The sequence below is a fragment of the Gadus chalcogrammus genome, chromosome 10 (assembly GCF_026213295.1).
Source record: "Gadus chalcogrammus isolate NIFS_2021 chromosome 10, NIFS_Gcha_1.0, whole genome shotgun sequence".
Taxonomy (NCBI): Eukaryota; Metazoa; Chordata; class Actinopteri; order Gadiformes; family Gadidae; genus Gadus; species Gadus chalcogrammus.
Window position 1 is genome coordinate 1,975,389 of NC_079421.1, and position 21,128 is coordinate 1,996,516.

General features: G+C 51.1%; 1 protein-coding gene across 2 annotated transcripts; it reads left to right on the top strand.

Moving 5' to 3' along the window:
• Positions 1-6,379: 6,379 nt before the first annotated feature.
• On the top strand, positions 6,380-15,339 carry pcdh18b (protocadherin 18b). 2 transcript variants are annotated; one of them, XM_056600936.1, is made up of 4 exons: positions 6,380-9,254; positions 9,808-9,896; positions 10,524-10,696; positions 13,350-15,339. In XM_056600936.1, the coding sequence occupies exons 1-4, from the start codon at positions 6,717-6,719 to the stop codon at positions 14,393-14,395; spliced, it is 3,846 nt and encodes a 1,281-aa protein (XP_056456911.1). In that variant the 5' UTR covers positions 6,380-6,716; the 3' UTR covers positions 14,396-15,339. The 2 variants fall into 2 exon arrangements, with proteins under 2 accessions (XP_056456911.1, XP_056456912.1); XM_056600937.1 differs by having other exon boundaries at positions 9,841-9,896.
• The last annotated feature ends 5,789 nt before the right edge of the window (positions 15,340-21,128 follow it).

The window sequence follows — 21,128 nt, forward strand, 5'->3', positions numbered from 1 at the left end:
TTTATCCAACATAAGACTTGGATTTTAATTAACATTTCTATTAGCCCCGCAGAAAGAGACGAGTGCCAGCCCCAGACCAACAAACAACGTCTGCTTAGTGCTCTGAAGTCTCAGATTTGCCTAATGCAAATAATCCTCCTCGATGCTTCCCTCCCCTCCTGAGTCTCTCACTCAGAGTCTTGCAGAGTGTCCTTCATGAATCTTTGATGGTGGTGCTGCTAAGTGTAAAGCTCATAATGTGAACGCGTGGGCTTGTGGTCTGCTTTTAATGTGGCCCACCGCTCCATCCACACCCACCGACGCTCACACACATGCACCCACCCTCACAGACACACACATGCACCCACCCACAAAGACACACACACACACACACACACTCTTCATCACACCCAGAACTGGGCCAAATTCAGCTGTGCCATTTCACAAATGCAAAGAATAAACACGACCATGTCATATGAAAGCATGGACATAACACACACACACACACACACACACACACACACACACACACACACACACACACACACACACACACACACACACACACACACACACACACACACACACACACACACACACACACACACACACACACACACACTCAGTGATAAACAGGTAGCTGCCAGCTGTATCTGCTCTCAGAAGCCCGAGGGGCCGGGAGAGAACCTGCGGCAGCCAGGGGACTCTTGGACTGTCAGGAAAACGTGTTTACTTTCTCATCCTGGACACCCTGCCCTAGTGCACTACACTTCCAGAAACATGTACCTGGGGCGTCCGGGCTCTACCATTATCTCTCGCTTAACCGCCTCCAGCCAGACGCACTCGGGCGGCGAGGGGCGGATGAACCAGCAAATGAATGAACAATGAGACAAACAAACACAAGCTGCATTGGTTCGCAGTGTGGATGTTCGAGGAAAGTGGTGAATGGATAGGATCGGTTTTTTTCCAGGCATTTCCGACTCATGAGTGACACATATGCAGAACCGTGATGGTGTTATTCAAATCATCTATATCGAGGGCGATGCAGATTTGGATGGAAATAGCTTGTAACTAAAGGCCTATTTTTGCTCATCTGCTCTATCAGCATTTCAGCCTTCTGATGCAGTAAGAACCAGTCTTCCAGAGAAGCCAAACACCACAGTCTACAATCAGCCGCGAATGGCCAATGATTGGGCCGTGTATTATGCACCAGTTTGATTGCATGCTGCCATGAATTTTACTTTTTTACTTCTCTGCCACTTGAATACGTTGATCAAGAATCCACATTTCTCCACAGTAGTACACGAACGGCATTGAGGAGCTTCGGCCTGAAGTCTCCCGCCGCACTAAGACCGTCGCCCTCATTTTCCTTTGATGTCTTTGAATTTCAACCAAATAGTCATAAAAAAAGTCAGGAGCACCACCATTTCTCCCCCTGGGTTGGTGGGGGGAAAGTTCAAGAAAGCGGGCTCAGGTTGCTTTAATGAACGACTTAAATGCCAAACCTTTTAGGGTTCGCTTCAAAGGGAGACTCTGAGCGCCGGGCCTATACCTTCCGGGGTTGCCAATCTGGAAAGGGTTAAGATAAGGCTCACCGAAGGTCTGAGAGTTATTAGTACTGGTATAAGCACCCCCCGCCCCCACAACCACAGCCCATTGCCCCCGCAAACCCAACCACCGTAATATACACAACCAGCGTGCTTTACTGCCCCCAACCATTTAATTAAAGACGTAAAAATCAAGATCCTGCAGTGATAACGAGTGGGCCGGATGGAGGTCTGAGTTAACCAGTTACTGAGGAACCCTCCCCCCCCCCCCACCCTCTATAGTGAGGCATCTGTACGTGCAGATATAGTGGTCGATGATTAACCCAGCTCACACTGTTTGCTCCAATGCTTTGTAAGCCCTTCACCTGGGTGATTAAACGGAGCGTCGTTTATGGCTTCATCCCCCTTCACGGCACTGAGCTCAATAACCAAACTCTGAAAGACATGTTGTGATGCATATCATTCGATGAACATGTACCATTTTAGGAAAAGGGAAGACAACATCAACCTGAGACATAACGGGGTTAGAGGGTGAAAATGAATCAAGGGGGAGCCTCTCACTAAGCCCTGAACACGTACATAAAACCAACTTTTGTCTTATTCATTGTTGTTGATCTCGTTGCAGTGTTTTATCTGAATTATTTTTTAAATCTAGAAGCGCAGAGGCCCTTCCAACACAACTGACTGGGTGGTGAATCTAGCTTAGAGGAGGGCAGCGGCCTGGTGCTCCAAAGATGATTCAGCATTCCAGCCAACACACAAGCAAAAAATATAAATTTCCCAAAATGAGGAACACATGGCACATAAGTCTTTAGGAAAACCCAGAGACACGGACACCCTGGGAACAACAGAGGGACGCATACGGACCCCCGGCACCCGTCTCACATCTGCCAAGGGAAACAGAGCACGAGAAAGAGTGGGGGTCACAGGCTCGGGAGGGAGGGGGGACAGGCTTGTAAATCCCCCCCCGTCTAATGAATGAGGAGCCCTTAAAAAATGTGTCGCCTGCCCCCACCCCACACGTGGTGCAGATTGAGCCTGGGGGTGCCGATAGGAGTTGCTTTGTCTGCACTGCTTTCCCTCCTCTTGCACAAGAAAAAAGAAAGGAAAGAAGCGGAGCGCACAGAGAGAGAGAACGCAAACGAAGACACACTGACAAAGCACATTTTTCCTGTCTGTCGTCACCCTGGCGTTGTGCAGAACCAGGACTCAGTGGTGTAGTCAGGGAGCTAATGAGGCCTCTGAAGTCGGCTTCAAACTAAGAGTTTTACTGGGCGAGGGGAGGCGGGGCCCTGCAGGGTGCAAAGCTGCTCAACTTAGTGGGGAGGGTTGGTTAATAGTTTGTAGGTTCATAATAGTTGGTTTATTGCATCGGGGGTGCAGAGGGACAATCAAAACAGACTGAAGAAGAGTGCTTTTGGACAGCACGGATGTACTTTTAAAATGACAATGAATGACCAGATTAGTACCAATTATAACACACACACACACACACACACACACACACACACACACACACACACACACACACACACACAGTTTAAAGTTGAAATTTGCAATTGGGGTACTAGTATGAATGGAAGAAGAACAGAGTGTGTCATTGTGTGGGCCCGCTGATGTGTGTGTGTGTCTGTGTGTGTGTCTGTGTGTGTGTGCATGTGTGTGTGTGCTGTTTTTGTGTGCAGGTATTTGGATACTAAAGATAGGGAGGCTTTGGGGCAAACAACAAAAACAAGAGAAGAATCCTCTCTGGCCCCCCCCCCCCCCCCCCCCGTGCTAGCGATCCAGACACCGAACCTCCGGCCCAGAGGAGGATAAAGCGAGGGGGGGGGGGAGCGGGATATTGTGCGGCTCAGAAACAAGGCGATCGGGTGTCAGGGCAGCATATGCCAGACGTGTGTCCGTCGGAGGAGGAAGGGCCTCTCCACCTTTCTTCTTCTCCCTCCCCTCCTCATCTTCTTACGGGAATCAGCGCCGTCTCGCCGCGCACGAAACCTAAAACAAGCCCACCATTTCATCTCCCCGAGCACAGACGCTTTACCTCGTCTCCGTCTACGCCTCCAGCCACTCTCTGATTGGCCAAAGGGCTCAGCGAACCCCTCGCTGCTCTCTAACATTCCAGGGGTCCGAGCAATCGCTTTCACCATTTATCTTTCCGTATTATATTCCCGCTCATGAATATTTCAGTTTGAGTGGCGCACAACTATTTCGAGCCAATAAAGAGGAAGAGAGGAAGAAAAGGTATTGCAACATGTTATGCCCCGTGTAGAGAAATACAAGCACACACTTTATTACTACGGTGTAAAGCATCGCTACACGCCACCCAACATCGTACACACAGACAGAGAGAGAGAGAGAGACAGAGAGACAGAGAGACAGAGAGACAGAGAGAGAGAGAGAAAACGTTATTCAATATTTTCTTCAATTATTTGCTTGCAAAGGTTATGATCAAAATGTAATAATAAAGTCTTCTTGCTTTGGTGATGGTTGTTTCTGAACGACACGTGTCCTCGTGCATTTGTAGTGGTAGAGAGAGAATAATGTCTTTCATGAAGCGTGCTCGGGTGATTCTGAACTCTTCATCAGCCACTCTGGCCGCCCCACACGTGTCTTATAAAGCCTATAGTTAGCGTGGCGAGTGTGTGCGGGATGAATATTAAGCAGCGCTATTTCCTCCTCGCACCCCGCGCCCCCAAATCCAATCCTTCTGGTCAGAGATGAGCGCGCGGCGCAGCAGCTTGATAATGAGACGGCTCGTGATTGTGGCAGATGCTCAAATGCCATTACAATATCGGCGACCCCGGCGCGCGCCGAAGCACTCCTTCTGTCGCGCTTCTGCGTGAAACACGCGGAGAGGGAGAGATGGGAATGGGGGGGGGGGGGGGGGGGGGGCGATGGGGGAGGGTATATTAACTTTCTCTTTGTGTGGAGCACTGCTGTGTGGAGAAGTGCCCTCGCGCACATGCCTCCCCCTGTAGCCTCCTCGCTCCACCTGCTTCAGCGCCTTTGTCATCGGGATCTCCTTCATTTCAATGACAAAGTTGCCGCGCCCCCCCTTCCCCCACGCGGGCTCCCGGTAACTTTATGGTCCCTGAGGGCAAAATCTCGGCGCCTATCCGCCTCAAACCGGCCCTCCGAGTGGTTTGCTGCAGACCATTGTTTTTCATGCCAGATTGGAATAGGACCTCGTAGTCCTCCTACCTGCTTTATTTCATTAGCAAGAAATAACAACCCTGGTCAACTTTGAAATAACTCTGAATTGAATAATGTTCAATAAAGTGAGTTGTGTTTAACACCAAGCCGCTTCCATCCCGGGAGTGCGCAGCCATGTCCAAATGCCCAATGCTCTATCCGAACGGTTGAGCGTTTCCCGCACGTCCTGCAGCCTGCAGAGAGACGCCCCGTGGCGGATGTTGTTTAACGCTGCTTCTCTCTCCGCGGCGATACCTCGTATGAGAGGAACTGTGTGCACAGTATACGTCGGATTATGACTCCGTCTGACAGCCCTGGGAAAAGGGCGAACATAGTTTAGCTGAGGAACTCCGGGAACTTAACCGCAAGATATTCTAATAGGCGGTGATTACTTTATTTGTTATTTTTATGGCTAAAGCAATCACTACTAACCGACAGAGAAAAGATTTGCCCATGAGTTCAAAGAACGAGTTTCATGCATGTACTATAATATACAAGGGGTCGTGGATTCTGCAGCAGATTTGATAAGGCATGGCGAGGAATTGGATGTTATCTAGTAAGTCTGACGGCTGCTCAGCGCCTCGGCTAATTCTCCCATAGTGTTTCCCAGGCGGGCGGCTGGTCTGAATGGGGGGGTAATATAGGTTTGGGGGGCTGTCTGAGGCTCGCGCCAGATGGCGGTGATCTCCACATCAGCTTTAGTTGTTTGCTCTCTGAACGCCAGTTTGAGTTTTCATGACGCAGATTGTTTTCAAGATTGGGATGCGGGGGTCATAAAACTGCATTATGCACACGGGAACGGCGGGGGGAGGGGGGGATGTCAGGCCGCGTGACCTGCCGCGAGGCGTTTTCAGATGGAGGCCCTCCTTTTCAGGGATTCGCCACGCGCGGGGATTCGATTGTCCCGCGACGCGTTCATCTTCCTAAGTATTAAGTTACACTTTTTGATTAAAAAAATAATAAAGTAGCTCGCCCTTCTCTTGACGCAGCATCAAGAATATTAACAAGAAACGCGTTCCACTCATTTGATCATTAAACCCCAAAAAGATCCCCAACAAATTCAAGCAAAGGTTCGTTTCAAGCAAAGGTTTGCACTGATTGAGATTCGTCGAGCTCTGGAACCAGGATGTGTCGCATGATAACACAGGCACAGCAAAATGTTTTTAATATTGTAAATCTATGTAGGCTACATGACAATTTCCAAAAATCTGCCGATTGTGCTTCAATGAAATTAGCCTTTATTTTAATGCCTAAATCAGCGGCTCCTATTTTTCGCACAAGAAACAAACAAACAAACACCATTCTTACGCGCGCCAAACGACTTTCTGCGCGGTAAAGAATGGGCACACTTAGTGAATTGCGGTTGTAACAATACTGTGTGCGACGGTGGGCCGCAGTCTCCCAGCCTGTTTGAACTGGAGCCCGGAATAATTCCTCCCTCTCCTCTATTGTTGTGGCACACTTTTAACGCAGGGTTTCTCTGGGGTTGGGCCGCCAGACTTCTGCTGCCATCAATAACCCCGTGTGGACCCCCTGTAGGCTGAGCAGGGGCACTCTGGGCTAAAGGAAGGGGGAGGAGGAGGAGACGAAAACTGGAGAGAGAGGGGGGCGGAATTTCGTATGCGATGAGGAAAAAAATACGCAGTTTTGGTGCGGGGCGGGCCGAGACAGACAGCGGCGCGCAGGGAGAGAGACGCACGCACAACAGAGAGCTGCGCCTTTTCTTTCAGACATCCTCTCCTCTCATTCACTGGCGCACACAAAGGACGGGCGATCTGGATGCAGCCTACGCGCAACAGATCCGTCTGTAAAGAAGAAATAGAAGAAGGAAAACGTCGCCGAATGTTCTTTTCTGGACTTAAACCAAAGCAAAGCGATTTCTTTGAACGTTTGATATCTACTCTGTGGCTTTCCTTTCTATGCGGACGTCTGCAGGCAGAGAATAACAACCCAAATTGATCATGAAATACTTTTGAAGGGACATCGAATTTTTCCCCCATGTTGTGCTGCCCGTCTTGGTCGGGGAAGATGGGTCCACAGAATAACCAAACCAAAGGAAATACTTTATCCACTGCACTATTCAAATTCCTGGTTTTGTTCGCAGTTGCACAGTGCGTTAACGGTAAGACATTGAAATATAAAGTTTACGAAGAGCAGAAAGTAGGCACAGTAATTGCGAGGCTAAAGGAGGACGTATCTGGGGTTTTATCCAAATTACCGACTTCCTTGTCCTTTCGGTTCCGCGCGATGCAGCGGGGGGACACCTCTTTCCTCTCGGTCCGGGAGGACGATGGGGAGATAACCATAGCCGCCAAAATAGATCGAGAAAAGCTGTGTGAGAAAAACCTCAACTGCTCTATCGAGTTCGACGTGGTTACGCTGCCCACAGAGTATCTCCAGCTCTTCCACGTGGAGGTGGAAGTGTTGGACATCAACGACAACTCTCCGCACTTCTCTCGCGCCATCATCCCAATCGAGATCTCGGAGAGTGCGTCGGTAGGGACGCGGGTGCCGCTGGACGGCGCCACGGACCCGGACACGGGAGAAAACGCGCTACACACCTATTCCTTGACCACCAATAACTTTTTCAAAATCGACGTGAGGACGAGAACGGATGGGGCTAAGTATGCGGAGTTGGTAGTGATGCGAGATTTAGACCGCGAAGTTCAGTCCAGCTACCAGCTCCAATTGACGGCCTCTGATAACGGCGTTCCTCCAAAATCGGGTTCGACTTTGCTCAAGATCAGCATCTCCGATTCCAACGACAACAGCCCCGCTTTCGATGAGCAAGCTTATGTAATCGATTTCCTGGAGAATTCTCCCCTGGGAACTCTGATCATTGATTTGAACGCCACGGACCCAGACGAGGGAACCAATGGTAAAATCGTTTACTCTTTCAGCAGCCACGTCTCCCCAAAGATATTGGGAACATTTAAGATTAACCCGGAAAATGGTCACATTACGCTTATCAGAAAGGTGGACTATGAAACAACGTCTTCCTATGAGCTGGACGTGCAGGCTCAGGACATGGGTCCAAATTCAATTCCAGGACTTTGCAAAATAGTAGTGAAAGTGGTCGACGTGAACGACAACAAACCCGAGATCAACATCAACCTGATGACGACGGGGAAAGAGGAGGTGGCCTACATCTCAGAGGGGGCGCCCGTGGACACCTTCATAGCGCTGGTGCGCGTGCACGACAGCGACACGGGAGCCAACGGAGAGGTGACGTGCCGTCTGCACGGCCACGGCCACTTCCGGCTGCAGAAGACCTACGAGAACAACTACATGATCCTCACCAACGTGTCCCTGGACCGGGAGAAGCGCTCAGAGTACAGCCTGACGGTGATCGCCGAGGACCGCGGGTCCTCCAGCCTCTCCACCATCAAACACTTCACCGTCCAGGTGCTGGACGAGAACGACAACCCGCCCCGCTTCGAGAAGAGCCGCTACGAGGTGTTCAAGTCGGAGAACAACTCCCCCGGGGCCTACCTGATGACGGTGGTGGCGTCTGACCCCGATCTGGGCACCAACGGCCAGGTCACCTACACCGTGGCCGACGCCATGGTCCAGGGCAGCCCCATCTCCACCTACGTCACCGTCGACCCCTCCAACGGGGCCGTCTACGCCCTGCGCAGCTTCGACCACGAGGACGTGAGCCGCGTGGCCTTCACCGTGCAGGCGCGGGACGGCGGGAACCCCCCGCTGAGCGCCAACACCACCGTGCTGCTGTCGGTGCTGGACGAGAACGACAACGCGCCCGTGGTGCACGCCCCCCCGCTGCGGAACCACACGGCCGAGCTGCGCCTGTGGCGGTACGCCTCGCCGGGCCAGCTGGTCACCGCCATCAAGGCCTCGGACCGCGACGCCGGCGCCAACGGCGAGCTGAACTGCGCCATCACGGGGGGCAACGAGGACGGGCTGTTCGCGATGGACGCGCGGCGCTGCGAGCTGCGCACCAACGCCAGCCTGGAGCAGGTGGCCAAGGAGGCGCTGGAGCTCCGGGTGGAGGTGCAGGACCGCGGCACCCACCGGCTGGCGACCGGCGCCGTCCTCCGGCTGACCCTGCAGGACACGGCCGAGGCGCCCCCGGCGGCGTCGGACCCCACCAGCTCCGGCCAACCCGCCCTGGACCTCTCGCTCATCGTCATCATCTCGCTGGGCGCCGTGTGCGCCCTGCTGCTCGCCGTCATGGTGATGTTCGCCACGGCCCGCTGCAACCGCGAGAAGAAGGACCCGCGCCACAACTACAACTGCCGCGCCGCCGAGAGCAGCTACCAGCACCACCCCAAGAAGCCCAGCCGGCAGATCCACAAGGGGGAGATCACGCTGGTGCCCACCGTCAACGGGACGCTGCCCGTGCGGGCCCACCCGCACTCCCCCGCCGCCTCCCCCGCCCCCGGGGACAGGGGCGCCTTCGGGAGCCGGGGGAGTCACCACAGCCGGCAGTCCCTCAACAGCCTAGTAACCATCTCCTCCAATCACGTGCCGGAACAGTTTGCGCTGGAGCTGGCTCATGCCACCCCCCCCGTTGAGGTGAGGGTGAGGGGGGTGTGTGTGTGTGTGTGTGTGTGTGTGTGTGTGTGTGAGTTTCTTTGAGAGTGTGTGTGGGTGTGAGTGAGGGAAAGAGAGAGAGAGAGGGATGCATATAAATACAGAAAGATAATGATATTTATTCCATGAATTGATCGTTTTGGGATAACGTGTGTCATGTTGGTAAGGTTAAAACAAATCTTAAAATATGGTTAAAATGTCACAGATTTCAAAACATTGGTCCGATAATATTTCTCTGATCTCTCATAATCAGTTTTTGTTCTGAATTTGTCCACCACCATTTCTGTCCCCTCCAGTCCTTTGTGTCCTACTTTTGTTAACCATTGTTTCATGTTGTGGAGTGAGAGTCACACATGTCACCATGAACCCCCCCCCCCCCCCCCCCAAACCCCCTCCTCCCCCCTCCCCCATTGTTGTGCAGCATCAGTGCTTGTCTGACTCCATCATTTTTTTCTTTATTTTTTCCTCCTCTTCATTTTTTCTTTTTTCTTTTTCTTTCTTTTCCCTCTCCTGTTTTGTTCCCTGGGGATTGTAGCAAGTCTCACAGCTTCTATCCATGCTCCATCAGGGCCAGTACCAGCCACGACCTAACTTCAGAGGCAACAAATACACAAGGAGCTATAGGTAACACACACACACACACACACACACACACACACACACACACACACACACACACACACACACACACACACACACACACACACACACACACACACACACACACACACACACACACACACTTTTCATGTTCCATAAATGGGTATCCTTTAACACAACCAAATGAACAATAGGTTGACCTTTGAAATGCTTCTTTCAAGATCCAATTATTCAATGATGTTGTTCTTATAATTCATGCAAAGTGTTATTCAAAATTCTGAGGCTTTTTTCCTCCAGACCTAACAAACACAGAAGTGTTGCTGTGGGCAGTTTGTTGAGGAAATGAAATACACTCATTGCACAAGCCACTGTGAAATGGTTTTGCCACAAGCAATTGTTGGACAGCCGCACAATGATATGCCCATTCTCCACAGCCCCGCGATGCGGAGGAATCGTAATAATGCTATATTTTTTATTTACATTTGCATAACGTTATGCAAAACCACCTGGAAAGAGCTCTCTCTCTCTCTCTCTCTCTCTCTCTCTCTCTCTCTCTCTCTCTCTCGTTAGGTGATACCAGGTGTCTAAGTGTCTCTCCCCAGGTATTGGGTGGAGGTGATATTAAGTCCTGACCCTCCTCTCTCTCCCCAGGTACGCGCTGAATGAGATGGATAAGTTTAGCCTGAAGGACAGCGGTCGTGGGGACAGCGAGGCGGGCGACAGCGACTACGAGCCCGGCAGAGAGTCTCCAATGGACCGCCTCTTGGGTGAGGGCTTTTCTGAGCTGTACGCCCCCGACGGCCACCAGCACAGAACGCATGCAGGTACACCTCCACCTCCACCTCCACCTCTGCCTCCATCTCCCCTCTACCTCAACCTCCATGTTCCCCTCCATCCCCTCAACGCCACTACACTATCCCTATCCTCTATCCCATCCAAACCAAGTCTAAAGCTTTCCTCTTCATGGTTTCCCTCCGCTCACGCCGGCAGAGAGCGCCTGCTGTCATCTCATTCCATCTCATTACCACGCTGTCTGGCACAGCGTCTCCGCACCTGAATCCTATCGGTAGCTACAAACTGGCAACTCAACGCTCATTAACAATTTATTGATCGTGCTTTGGCACAAAATGACAGCGGCACGCGCGCTGCCAAACCCTGTGAGCACCTGTTTGTCTAAAATGAAAATGCAAACGTGGCTGTGTGTGGCAGGCAAACTGCAGAGAAACGCACACAGGGACACAAAGACACACACACACACACACACAAAAGGCGTGCACACACACAAACACAGGTGTGCACCGTTTGGCATAACACCCGTCAACTTCCCGTTCTAAATTGGTACGCGTGTGACACGACTCTTCCCGACACGTAGCATTTATCACGTCTCCCTTCAGCAGCCGCTCGCCGCTCCTCATCCTCCGTGTCTCTTCCTCGCTCCACGCCACCTCCTCGCCGTCCATCAGCAGCACCACCACAGAGCTACCTCCCAATTAGCGTCCCGGCAGACGACTCACTTACCCTGATTGCCTCCTTCCTCTGCCTTCCCCAGCACCCACTGTTAGCCACTTTCTTTTCCCGTCAATCTGACCTTTCCATCGCCCAAACTTCTCCTCATTCTTCTTCTTTTTTCCGTCCTGCTACCTAAACAGAGGGACAGCAGACTCTGCCTGCTGATTAGAAGGGAACGTTTAATTGCCATGTGACAGAATGTTTCCATGGCGATGACTCAGAGCAGCATGCACATAGTGATTACGCCCCAGCGGAGACTAATCACATTTCGTGTCTCACCTATTTCGATCGCGCACGGCCAGGAACACACACGCCGAGCCCCCGCCCCCACACCGCCGCCTCATTCGCCGAGCAAAGGGAGCAGTTAACCAATGGCCGTCAATATGTCTGCTAGCTAGAGGGTTGAGGGCGAGAGTAGAGTAGGGGGAAGAGGCCGTCCAATGGGAATCTGTAACACACAGAAACTGCAGCCCATCCAAGAGCATCCATGCAGACGGTATCTAACTTCCAGCTGCAGGCTTGACCTTTTGATAGGGTGTTTCTTTTGTCGACCTTTTGTGTCACAAAGAAGTGCGATCGCGGTGAACGCCGTTTATCAACCTCACACTGGGTTTGACACCCGAGTCCTGACACGCGTTGGGCCGGGGATGCCGGCCGCCAGACTAATTGATTTTTTTAATCATCATCTATTTCCTCTCAAGTGTCTATAACACGTCGGCGACACGCAGGTCAGCGTGGGACTCCCCTTCTCTGCATGTTAGGGGAGGCTGAACACCGTGGACTGATTCTCTATGCCGTTTGACATTTCCCCCCCCCCCCCCCCCCCCCGCTAGTTGAATAAGCGCAGTTCCCCTCTGTTCGTTTGTCATCAGCAACAGGGCGGGGATAATGCCCCAGAGCAGGAGTGAGGGTTTGTTTGTTTCTGGATAAAATCCGAACCTGTCACATATGGAGTGACAGGTGAACGCAGGAGCTGAGAGGTATTTGGAGGAGGACAGAGCATAAAGAGAGTGCAGTACTATTCAGGGTAAACAAGCTTTCAATTGAATCATAGTCAGTCTGTTAAAGAAGAAAACTACCACCCCGGAACTGGGTCTTTCTAAACCAATTGGCCATGCGGTTGATTGAAGTCAGATGAATGAGCGGCCATTAGAATGAACAGTCTGTCACTCCAGCAGACAGCGAGGACATATGGAGCGTGTGTTTTGCCCAGGTCTCTTCATTCTCTTTGTTTCACATGCAGATCAGTCTTGATAAATCTTGAAGGGTTTTATTTCCAACGTTTTCATTCAGGGGGCAGCCAATCAACAGCTAGCTTCTTGCTGTTTTTTCCCTCCCTGCCACAGCACTCAAACACACTTTTCATCTGCTCTAAGATGTATTATAAATGTTCCTTTCATGTTAATGAGGGAATAATGAAGTCCCTCAATGGCATGGCTGAAAAGTATTTTTAATGAAGGCTTTAAGTTGGCATTTTTGATTTGTCTAATTTATTCTTTAGAGATTTGCTATTTGAAGATTCAATATTGAAAAGAGTGACTTGAAAGGGAAAGATGCAGGGCTTTTAGAGTAGTAGTCCCCTTTGAATTCGTAATAGGCATTGATCTAGCTTTCCGAATTGTCCCACGTGGTAAATACATTTGAAGGTAGCATGCCCCCCCCTTGGTGCCTCTCTCCCCCCCCCCAAACACTAATTAGGGCAGATTTCCCCCATGTAGAGCAGGCACCAGTGAGGCAGTCTAACGTTGGGCCCATGAAAATACTGCATTTACCCTTCCTGTCCTGCACCCTCTCTCTTCTTCTTCTTCGTCTTCATGCACTGATTCCTCATCCTTCACATGAACACACGTCGGCCACCGTGGCGTCGGTCCTGCGTCAACACATGTCTTGTTGTGTATTGCCGTGGTGCGTGCGTGTGCCTGTGTGTGTGGCCCCAGCCCTCCTGACGCTCCCCCCTGTCCCCCTCAGCCATGCGGCTGTGCACAGAGGAGTGCCGGGTCCTCGGCCACTCGGACCAGTGTTGGATGCCCCCGCTGGCCTCGCCCGCCGCCGCCGCCGCCGCCGCCGCCTCGGACTACCGGAGCAACCTGTACATCCCCGGGGAGGAGGCGCCCGCCCGGCCCGCCCTGGAGAAGATCCCGCAGCCCTGTACCGACGCCGGGCCGGCCCGGGGCCACCAGAGCTTCAGCACCTTCGGCAAGGACACCGAGGGGGACGAGGCGGGGGAGGCGGGGGAGGGCCGGCGGGCGGCCGGTGGCGGGGGGGAGGGGGCGGAGGAGGAGGAGGACCTGTGCGGCACGGGCTCGCTGCTGTCGGAGATGAGCAGCGTGTTCCAGCGGCTGCTGCCCCCGTCGCTGGACGCCTACGCCCAGGCGAGCGAGGGCCAGAGGGCCACCAGCGTGAGCGGCGTGGGGGTGCCCATGACGGGCTCCCTGGACCGCAAGAGGGGCCCCCTCCCGGGGAAGCCCAGCGCCTCGGTGCACCAGCAGGGGGTGGCGGCCTGGGCGGCCAACACCCACTTCCAGAACCCCGGGGGCAACGTGGGGCTGCAGGGTCAGCACCACCACCACCCCCACCACCACCACCTCCACCTGCACCACCTCCCCCACCACAACGGCAGCTACCACACGCTGAAGCCCAGCGCCAAGCTCTCGGGCTCGCAGGGCGGCCCCCACAAGGGCTCCCAGGCGCCGAGAAACAGCCCCCAGAACCACGCCGGCGCCGGGCCCCTGGTCCCTGTGGCGTCGGTGAGCCTGGGGGCCCCCGCCCAGCAGCAGCAGCAGCCCCCCCCGGCGGCCCTGGGGCCCGCACCGGCCTCGGCGCCCCCGCCGGGACCCTCGTCCAAGTGGCTCCCCGCCATGGAGGAGATCCCGGAGAACTTTGAGGAGGACGACTTTGAGGCGGCGCTGGGCCAGCTGCAGGGGAAGCACAGCGACAGCCGGCACGAGCTGATGGACGCCAGCGAGCTGGTGGCCGAGATCAACAAGCTGCTGCAGGACGTCCGGCAGAGCTAGGCCCCGGGAGAGACCCCGGTAGCTGGGCCCCGGGGGGCCCCCCAGAGAGACCCTGATAGCTAGGCCTTGGGTACCCAGAGAGACCCTGAAAGCTTGGCCGGGGGGCCCTCCAGAGAGAACATGATAGCTAGGCCCTTGGCCCCCAGAGAGACCCTGATGGCTTGGCCCTGGGGCCAAGAGAGAGAGAGAGAGAGAGACCCTCATCATGAATATTTAATACTTATATTAGGCCCCGCCCTGTTAGGGCGGGGTCCTGCCATATTTATCGTGACCAAGTCGTTTATTTGGCCGAAAAAAAGAATGAAGAAATTAAGTCAGACATGAAGACCTGCAATTGTCGTTAAAGTTGCATTTCTAATATAATTGTGTTTTGTGAATGCTAAATATCCCAAAAAAATGTTTGTATTTGCTTGTTTGGTACACAATGTACACTCTGTGACTGTATTTATCTTTGTATTTTAAAAATACATTTGTTTACTTATATTTATAAAAAGAAATGTATATAAACATAATCAGAAGTCTATTTTTATATATTGATTGCATGATAAGTACTAAGTAAATCAATACTTTGACATGCGATTGACATTCTCCATATTTAAAAATGTATTTTGTATTGTGAATCTTTTTTAATCGTCACTATATGTACACAACAATATATTAATTATTGAAAACCATGTCTTTGTGGAATAATGTTGGGAAGTAAAGTTCAAAAATAAAAGACACAAGTGAAACTGATTGTCAGTGTCAATTGAATTGCCTTCGTTTTCAGAAATGCTATTATTCCATTTGAACTACACACTGTTTGTGTCCGTCTGTCTGTCTGTCCACGCTTTTACTTTGACACATCCTCATGCTCATTCACAGGTCATTAATATAAACATCCTTAAATATAAAAAATAACAACTGTCTATCGTTTTCTGTTATGCACTCAATGATTTGTTTTGGTTTCTAAGCCTTCAGGTCTTAACAATTCAAGTTAGAAGTGTAAAGAATGTACGCCTGGGGTTTAGTTTATGGACGCAATGCAATTCAGTTAACTCCAGTTAAGCACCAACTATTTACCTACAATTGACATCAGCTGCCTAGATGCTTTCAGAGTAACGAGCCCTAAACCTTTATAATTCCCTCTAGCTCATTGTCTAAGTTTTCCTAAATTTATTAGCCGTTTTACCATTTCTTTTGTCAATAGATAAGTCAATACATACAACCGATGAAACAGACAGCAGCATCAATGAGCTTTTTAACTCCCAAAACATCTCGCTCTTGGTGAATCTCATAATATTTGGAGGGACCCAATCCATAAAATAGCATTTTGTTGAAAATTGCAGGCATCGATTTTTCCTTGGCTTCTTTAGAGCTCCAGCAGTGATAATGAGAGCCTACCAGATAATGGGTGACACCTAGAGGTTCACCAAGTGCACTGTACCAAAACTATGGTTGGCCGCCTCCGCCAATCATACGCCTCTCCTCACCAGAGAGCGTAGAGGAGAAAGGAGAGACTAAACAGAGACCCCTAGAGGACAGATCATTACACTGCAGCTTCCTAGAGTGAACTGCAGATGGTATGAAAAACAGGGCAGCGTCGGGTTTCATTTGCATTGGTAACTACGCATGTTGTTAAACAAATGATTATGTTTTATGGGTAAGTGGACCACCGTGTGACCACCACCGTTTCCAATTAGTATTACATGCAATCGAGATGAGGTTGAAGATTACAAGCTATTGAAGAGCTGCTGGTTGAAAGAAGGTGAAAAGTAATCATGTTGATCCTCTGCACGCCTTAAGAAACAAATCTTTCCTGTCCGTCATGGCCAGTGTCCCAAAAGTCCTTATACAGTCGCTTTATAAACCTGTTACACACAGTTAAGGTTAATATGTTGTTCCTCTTCATTGTGATTGGCCACTAATGGAACATATTGATTCTGGTTACAATAACTATTTACTCCTTTTCTTCTAGGTTCCTTTGACAAAGATAGTGATGATATATTGATGCCATTATGCAAACTGGTGGAATAAGTAAAAACATTGAAAACTTGAGAGGTTTAGAGAGGCGATTCCTCAGACAGTGTCTAAGAATGAGGTAGCATCTCTGAGAGATGGGTGGAGCTGAGTAGGGTCAGAGGTGAGGGGTCAGAGGGCTGGGGTCAGAATGCACTCTGTCTGCAACAACACACTACTTCCTTTGTGTATCTTGTCCTTGATGCTTCCTATGGTCCAGGATAGTGGAAATAGAGAGAAAAACACCCCACCTTAACCCTAACCTTAAACCTAATAGCTGTGGTTCCCTCCGAAGGTGGTCCTAACCTTAACCCTAACCTTGACCCTTACCTTAACCCTAATAGCTTTGGTTCCCTCCTCCGGTGGTCCTAACCTTAACCCTTACCTTAACCCTAACCTTATCACTAATGGCTGTGGTTCGCTTTTCAGGTGGATTTCTGTGGTCTTGTAGCATCAACCCAGACACAGCTGCTTCCAAACCGACGGGAGGTCTCAGAGGATTTTCATTTCATTCTCAAATTCAGAGATGCAGTCCTGAATGCAGAACAGGGGAACCACAGTCCAAATGTAGAGCTATAACATGTAGAGGATCTGCAGTCTGAATGTAGAGCTATAACATGTAGACGAGCAGAAGTCTAAATGTAGAGCTGTAACATGTAGACGAGCAGAAGTCTAAATGTAGAGCTGTTACATGTAGAGGATCTGCAGTCTGAATGTAGAGCTATAACATGTAGACGAGCAGAAGTCTAAATGTAGAGCTATACCATGTTGAGGAGGCCCGGATAGCAGCTGGAAGCGTTGTATTCCATGACGCTGGAGTGGACGAAGCTCACGGGGCGTTTTTGTTTCTCCTTTCCCTCGCCGGCGATGGAATGCAGACGCTTTATTCTTAGCTCTTTATTCCAGCGGGGCCTACCAAGGGGACAACGGGCGCCATGTCTGGGCTGCCAGGGTCGCCCGGTAAAGGTATTGGTTGTCCGGGCTTCCTCTTCTGATCATCGTTCATAGACCAAATAGCAACTACAAGGTTGTCAATGCGTTTAAGACAACACAACATACAAATAAAGACCAGCTGCAGGTGGCTGAGGGTGGAGGCGATGTTGGTGGTGGTGGCTGGTGGTGGTGGTGGAGGTGGTGGTGGTAGTGGGTGGTGGAGGTGGTGGTGGTGGAGGTGGTGGTGGAGGTGGTAGTGGGTGGTGGAGGTGGTGGTGGTGGTGGAGGTGGTGGTGGAGGTGGTGGTGGTGGAGGTGGTGGTGGAGGTGGCTGGTGGTGGAGGTGGTGGTGGAGGTAGTGGAGGTGGTGGTAGTGGGTGGTGGTGGTGGTGGTAGAGGTGACTGATGGTGGTGGAGGTGGGTGGTGGGTGGTGGTACTGGGTGGTGGTGGTACTGGGTGGTGGTGGTGGTGGTACTGGGTGGTACTGGGTGGTGGTGGTGGTGGCGTTGGTGGAGGTGGTGGTGGTGGTGTAGGTGGAGGTGGTGGTGGTGGTGGAGGTGGTGGCGGCTGGCGGCTGGTGGAGGTGATTGTGGAGCTGGAGGTCTTGGTGGTGGTTGTGGTGGTGGCTGCTTGAGTTGGCTGGTGGTGGTGATGGTGGTGGGGGTGGTGGCTGGTGGTGGTGGTGGTGGCTGGTGGAGGTGGTGGTGGTGGTGGTGGGGTTGGTGGTGGTGGTGGGGCTGGTGGAGGTGGTGGTGGTGGAGGTGGTGGTGGTGGTGGTGGTGGTGGCTGGTGGAGGTGGTGGTGGTGGTGGGGTTGGTGGTGGTGGTGGGGCTGGTGGAGGTGGTGGTGGTGGAGGTGGTGGTGGTGGCTGGTGGTGGTGGCGGCTGGTGGTGGTGGTGGTGGTGGGGCTGGTGGTGGAGGTGGTGGGGTTGGTGGTGGTGGGGTTGGTGGTGGTGGTGGTGGTGGTGGTGGTGGTGGTGGTGGTGGAGGTGGTGGTGGTGGTGGTGGGGTTGGTGGTGGGGTTGGTGGTGGTGGTGGGGCTGGTGGTGGAGGTGGTGGGGTTGGTGGTGGTGGGGTTGGTGGTGGAGGTGGTGGGGTTGGTGGTGGTGGGGTTGGTGGTGGTGGTGGTGGTGGTGGCTGGTGGTGGAGGTGGAGGTGGTGGTGGTGGTGGTGGCTGGTGGTGGTGGTGGTGGGGTTGGTGGTGGTGGGGTTGGTGGTGGTGGTGGTGGTGGCTGGTGGTGGAGGTGGAGGTGGTGGTGGTGGTGGTGGCTGGTGGTGGTGGTGGTGGAGGTGGTGGTGGGGCTGGTGGTGGAGGTGGTGGGGTTGGTGGTGGTGGGGTTGGTGGTGGTGGTGGTGGTGGCTGGTGGAGGTGGAGTTGGTGGTGGAGGTGGTTGCGACTGGTGATATAAGAGGTTGCGGCCGGTGTGCCGGGGATGGAGATGCCAAATACATCCACGGCAACCATGGGCTATAATTTGTTCTCAGATGTTTGAACTTCTGGTTAACTAAATTGTTCCTCTTTCTTAGTGCCAAATGAAATATTTTTTCTCTCCTTTCCCCACCGTATTCCTATTTTCTTAACACTTACACAATATTCATCCTTGTTCCTTCACTTTTTTTCTTCACATTCTTACACAAAAAAAAATACTATTTCATTCATCCAAGCATAATGAGTTGTTATTCTTTAATATATTTGATACTTTGTGTATGGCTTAGTCTTAAAATGATCATGGTTGTGCTGTCAACTCCTACCTCATCAGAAGAAGTGGGCTGGACACTATATGCTAAATGAACTGTTGCTACTCTGCTTTCTTAGCAGAATTGGAACAAAAATCAAGGAAATCCAATAGTCCAGTTGCGCAAAAAATAACATCTTGAGTCGTCTTTGATTTCAAAACAGATGTAGTAAGGTAAAAGCTAAGGTTAGCTACTAAAGCCAGTTGCCTCGTGCTACTCATGCTAACACGAACGTAAATCTTTCCCTCTAAAACTTAAAAACATATCTAAGTAATATTTATACATAGCTTTCAGTTGTCACCCTACCACTCAAAATGTAATACTGACATTTACAAATATGCAATAATGCAATAACAGTCAAACAAGTACCTACTTGGGTATGTGATTTAATTTATGTTTACCATTGCACACAAAATATGTATGGAACTGGCATTTTCTTTAGAATGAGTACATTCAACAGTAGATAAATGACCTGGACTAAAAGGATTATTGCTGATTTGCGGAGTACGTAAAAAGTAATTTTCTCCGCTTTTTGGTTTAGTTTGACTCAAACAGAAGGAGAAAGCAGAACTTGGAGAGAGAGTGGGAATGTGTGAATGTTAAACAAAGATATTTTGTGTGTATGTGTGTGCGTGTGAGAATGTGTTTGTGCGTGTGTGTGTGTGAGTGTTTTAGTGAGACTGATAAAGAAAGCGCGACATGTCAATGAGGAGTAGATATTGTTCAGGTTGTTTCTCACTCGTTATTGGCATTCCTCCATTGTTATCATTTAATGCTGTGATTGTATCTGAACCAGTGCGGGCATATTGTGCAGACATGCCAGTCAAGTTTAATGAGTTCTATTGAAGCTGAATTGTGAGCCGTATTGAGTGGTGGGAGTTATTGATTGAGACAGCTTTTCCAAGAGTGCTAGCACATGTGAGCACGTGCTGCTAGACGAAGGCTTGGTGGGAGCGAGCGAAAGCGAGAGATAGAGAGCGAGAGAGGGAGGCAAGTGAGACAGACCATTGTTGGCAGAACAGTTCTTGCTGTTGATTCCCCATTGTGTGAAAACTGGGTGTCTGGGTAGGCACTCAGCCCCCATTTCTTCACAACGCTGCTTTGCATATCGCACTGACACACACAGAGACAGAAACACACAGGCTTGCACACGCACACGCACATATGCATGCACAAACTCATGCACACACACTCATGTGCAAAACACACATGAACGCAAACACACTGAGACACACACACTCACTCACAGGTACACATGTAGATGTTTGTGTGTTCCCACGTATGCAGCTGTGTGCTTGTGTGTGTCCTCTGTCTTTGTGTGCCTGCAGCAGCCCGGTGTGTGAGGGGTCCTGGTTCTGGAGAGCAGGCTGACGGCTGCACAGGGAACCTCAGTGTCCACACACCAGCAGGGTCTGCTTATTGTTGTAGGCCCACACACCATTATCTCCCCCCGCCAGCCCTCCCGGTGTGTGCGCGTCGAGGGTGCATGTGTGTTTGGTTTGTGTGTGTGTGCTTAAGCATGCGAGTGTGCAGTTGTCTCCCCTAGTGAAGACACGAATGGGGCACCGTCTTATAGTGGCATGCGAGTGTGCAGTTGTGTGTATGTGTCTGTGTGTTTGTGTTTTTAGAAATTGCTGCGTGTGCACACGTTAGTGTGACTGTTAGTGTGCACATATCAGTGTCTCCACGTTAGTGTGTGTTGTTGTGTGCTGACCTACTGACAGAAGGGGTTTGCAATGCATGGTGTTTATCAGTATTCACAGTGCTGCAACCCAGGTGATGCAGGCAGCATGTCTGGGTGTAGATGACGCAGAGGTCCAACAGGATAACCCTGGGAAACAGGTGTGTGCAGGATAAGCATGCTGCATGCAAAAAAGGCCTCCCATATAATATTGACTGCAAACCCATTAAAAAACCCCAGCTATAATAAATACATAGATTCTGTATAGAACTAGCATATCTACACCTTACATGCAAAACATAATATCGTCCATGTGTGTGTGGATGTGTGCACGTGGGAGCTTTCAATAAAGCATTGTAAATCCCCACATTAAGCTCTAAACAC